At 41.5% G+C, this 3,450-nt stretch overlaps 1 protein-coding gene across 1 annotated transcript; it reads right to left on the reverse strand.

Annotated features, from left to right (window-relative positions):
• Window positions 1–310: 310 nt before the first annotated feature.
• On the reverse strand, window positions 311–2,940 carry LOC108378281 (probable cytochrome P450 6v1). The gene is made up of 3 exons (XM_017634566.1): window positions 1,905–2,940; window positions 987–1,805; window positions 311–914 (listed from the first exon to the last, which is right to left on the reverse strand). Exons 1-3 carry the CDS (start codon window positions 2,370–2,372, stop codon window positions 636–638), a joined length of 1,566 nt encoding a protein of 521 aa, XP_017490055.1. The 5' UTR covers window positions 2,373–2,940; the 3' UTR covers window positions 311–635.
• Between the last annotated feature and the right edge of the window lie 510 nt (window positions 2,941–3,450).

Raw genomic sequence — 3,450 nt, forward strand, 5'->3', positions numbered from 1 at the left:
GTATGTACATGTGTATCTATGCTATATGTATGTACTTATGTGGGCACACTCACCTTTAGCAATTGGGTGAGCTTATTTTGTGTTTTTGTTTTGCACTCACTAATAGAATTCCCTTTATTATTAAGATAAGTAAGGCAAATCTTAACAATGTTGAGTGGCGGTGGCGTGATCGAGCAAACAAAAGTCCAATAGATAAAAGCCAAAAAAACTTAAATATACTCGTACATATGTATGTATGTATGTAAGTAGAAAAAACGCGTTGGTTCTTAGTCATTCATAAAAACGATATATTAAAAATATTTCTTAGTACAAAATACAATTCACAAATACATATGAGTGCTGACTGGTAAAAAATTACAAATACAAAACAAAAATGTTGGCCTTAAATTATGAAGTTAGATTGGCTTGTAAAAGAAACAACAATAAATAGGAAAAAAAGCCTGCTGCTGCTCAACGTAAGCGTTGCTTTGGTCTTTACTGTAAAGTTTTTGTAGATAGTTTCTTATCGGCCAATGATAAGCGCCAAATTGGTGTTGATATCAAAGCTCAGCTACATACATATTACCAAACACAAACATACTCTACGATGCGACAGCGGCTATTATCTCGTAGTTGTAACTTTTCACAATTCATCATCACAAACACTTCTCGACACTCAAATAGATGTCGCTTTTATTAGACAATAACAAGAATTTTCGATCGAATTCAATATTGTCGACAGTCTTTTCGCAAATCTCCACACGATGCGTGCGCAGAAAATGTAATAGGCCAAGTTTAATCTGAAGCTGTGCTATGGTCATACCGATGCAGTTGTGCGGCCCCGCGCCAAACGGCAGATAAGACATAGGCGTTTGCAGTTTGCGATTATCCGGCGTAAAGCGCTGTGGATCGAAACGTTCCGGCTCGGGCCAATACTAAGCGATTGAAATAGAGATAGGCTTCGTTAGTTTGCACATCATGAAAGCTTTCGTATTTGATTAACTCACCTGTGGATCGTGATGTATAGCCAGATTGGAAATATAGACGGGCATACCGCGTCGCACAAAGCATTCGGCGTAAGGGCGCAACGGATAGAAGCGCTTCTTATTGATCGGTGTGCATTCACGCTCCAAAATCGGCACATTCGGATACTTGCGCAGTGTCTCCTCCACCACCATCGTCAGGTACTGCATGCCCATTACCTTATCGTAAGTAATGTCGCTGGGCTGCGCGCCGCCGCCGCCGCCTATGGTTCGTCGTATCTCTGCGCGCAGACGCGCCTGCAGCAGCGGTTGCTTGGCCAGCTCGTAGAGCGCAAAACTCATTGTGGCTGCACAACTTTCGATGCCCGTCAATTCGAACATGGCCGCTTGCGCCACCAAGTAATCTTGCTGATGGGTGAAGTGCGTGTGATCCTGATTGAGTGCTGCTTCCATTTTCAGTGTGAACAACATTTCGATGAGATCATTACGCATCTCACCGTTGCGCTCGCGCTCCTCGATCACCTGCAGCACTGTGCGACGCAAGAATTCCGCGTGTGCAGGTGCGAGTAGATTTCGACGCAGCAGCGATACGAATTTTGGCAGAAAGAATATCACGCACAGATCGATGACGCGCCTGAATGTGAGCGTAAACATTTCACGACAATGGCTTCCCAATTCAGTTTGCTTGTTTCGCAGGCTGTACGAGCGCAGTCCGAACGCGATGCTGGCGATCATATCTGTGTTGTACATATCACAAATCTCCTTGATGTTCACTACAGCATTGCGCCGTTGGTTACCGTTTGCGGTGAGGCGCTTCAGATAAGCCTCGAGATCATAGCCGATCTGTGGGTGAAATAAAAATCGAAAGAAGAAGAAACATGAATAAACTCGATGGACTACTTTGCAAACGCAGTCAATACAGTGTCGAACAAGTGAAAGTACCTCCTCCATGAGTGCAAACATCTGCTTGATCTTACCGCTGGTGAAAGCCGGCGAAAGCCGCGTCCGTATCTCTCGCCATTCTGGATTCCGTACGAAGAATAAACTATTTGCAGCCAACTTATCTACACGTTTGTCACATTTGGAGAAGCGCATGGAGAAGCTGACAAAGTCCTCCACTAATATGAGGCGTACCAGATTCAGGTCGCGTATCAGCAGCGCCGGCTGGTGGAAGAGGTAAATACCCACCACCGGTTCGTGCTTGAAGAGCGGATCAAAGTAGTAGTCGCGCAGCAGTAAAGGGAATGAAGTCTGCTGCCAAAGCACTTCCTTTAGGTTGCCCAGCAGATGTACGGGCTGCACGAATTTAACGCGACGCCGCTGCCAGTAAACATAGGTTCGTCGCGACCAAACGAACACTCCCGTCAGCAGCGTGACGAATACGAGTAGCACGCTGGTGGAGTCTACCATAATTGGAGCACCACTTTGTGATTGAATTCGGTTGAGTTCAATGTTCCCGAACACTTGTTTGTCTTTTAAATTTAATAGCGTTTTTTTTCAGATTATTCAGTATAAATGCAATGTGGGAGTGTATGTGCTTGTAGTTGTTGCTACAGCAGATAATCTACTTATAGTTAATAGTTGAATGCACTTGCGAATGTTCAAAACAAAGCAAAGAACGCCACGCCATGCAACAGTACAACAGCGAATAGCGACGAGATCAACGCGTACCGGCGTTATCAAAACAAAGCAACAGACTAGTTTAGCGCTCTCTAGCAAGCTTAGATAGAAGCGCAGCCGGCGCTCCAATACGGGCCCCATTTTTGGCGTCTCAGTTGATATTCGCGTTGGCAGCGGCGTGGCGTGGCGGCGGCATAGAGTTATTGCGACCTGCTGAGCGCACGATTTTTGCCATGAAAACTTGTTGTTAGGGCGGCGTGGATACGCTCTCTAACCGCACATAAGACAGATTGTTGGCTGGCATTGTAACACTCTACATTCGGCTGATTCAAATGATTCTAATTTTAACAATTTGAAAAATTAAATTTAAAAACAAGGGAATTCCAGACACAATTCAAACATAAATACACTTTTTTTTAGAACATCAAACTTAAGTATGAAATTTAGAATTTTTGAATCACATTTAGTAAATCTTCTATTTAAATATTACAGCCGTTCTATTATTGAACACTTTAATTTTTGCTCAAACTAAATTTTGTGTATTTTAAATGTGGAACTAGCTTTCGTTATAAAATGTGTCTGCAAGCGGGATATTAAAAAAATAAATCTTGTAAAAAAAATTTTTCAAACCTATTTTTAACTAATTGTATGTTCTAAAACTTAAATTTTTTTTTTTTGTTTTTATTTCTTAATTTTAACAAACATTCGATTGATTGTTTTTGTCAAAATATTTATTACCTTTTAAAAAATACATATAACACGTTTAGTAGAACATTTCAAAGTGTGGCGCTTTGCAATAGTCCAAAATTTGTTGTATTATAAATATAAAACGATAATTAAAACTTAAAAAAAAATGGTATTCATAAAA

The sequence above is a fragment of the Rhagoletis zephyria genome, unplaced genomic scaffold, assembly GCF_001687245.7.
Source record: "Rhagoletis zephyria isolate East Lansing unplaced genomic scaffold, Rhagoletis_zephyria_1.1 Rzeph_scaffold_13742, whole genome shotgun sequence".
Taxonomy (NCBI): domain Eukaryota; kingdom Metazoa; phylum Arthropoda; class Insecta; order Diptera; family Tephritidae; genus Rhagoletis; species Rhagoletis zephyria.

Bases quoted from the DNA above. Each gene is read 5' to 3' on its own strand.
- LOC108378281 (XM_017634566.1), bottom strand. From the start codon at position 2,372: ATGGTAGACTCCACCAGCGTGCTACTCGTATTCGTCACGCTGCTGACG. The intron at 1,806-1,904 runs GTACTTTCACTT...TTTCACCCACAG, and splicing joins TGTTTGCACTCATGGAGGAG to ATCGGCTATGATCTCGAGGC. The intron at 915-986 runs GTGAGTTAATCA...TCAATCGCTTAG, and splicing joins CTATACATCACGATCCACAG to TATTGGCCCGAGCCGGAACG.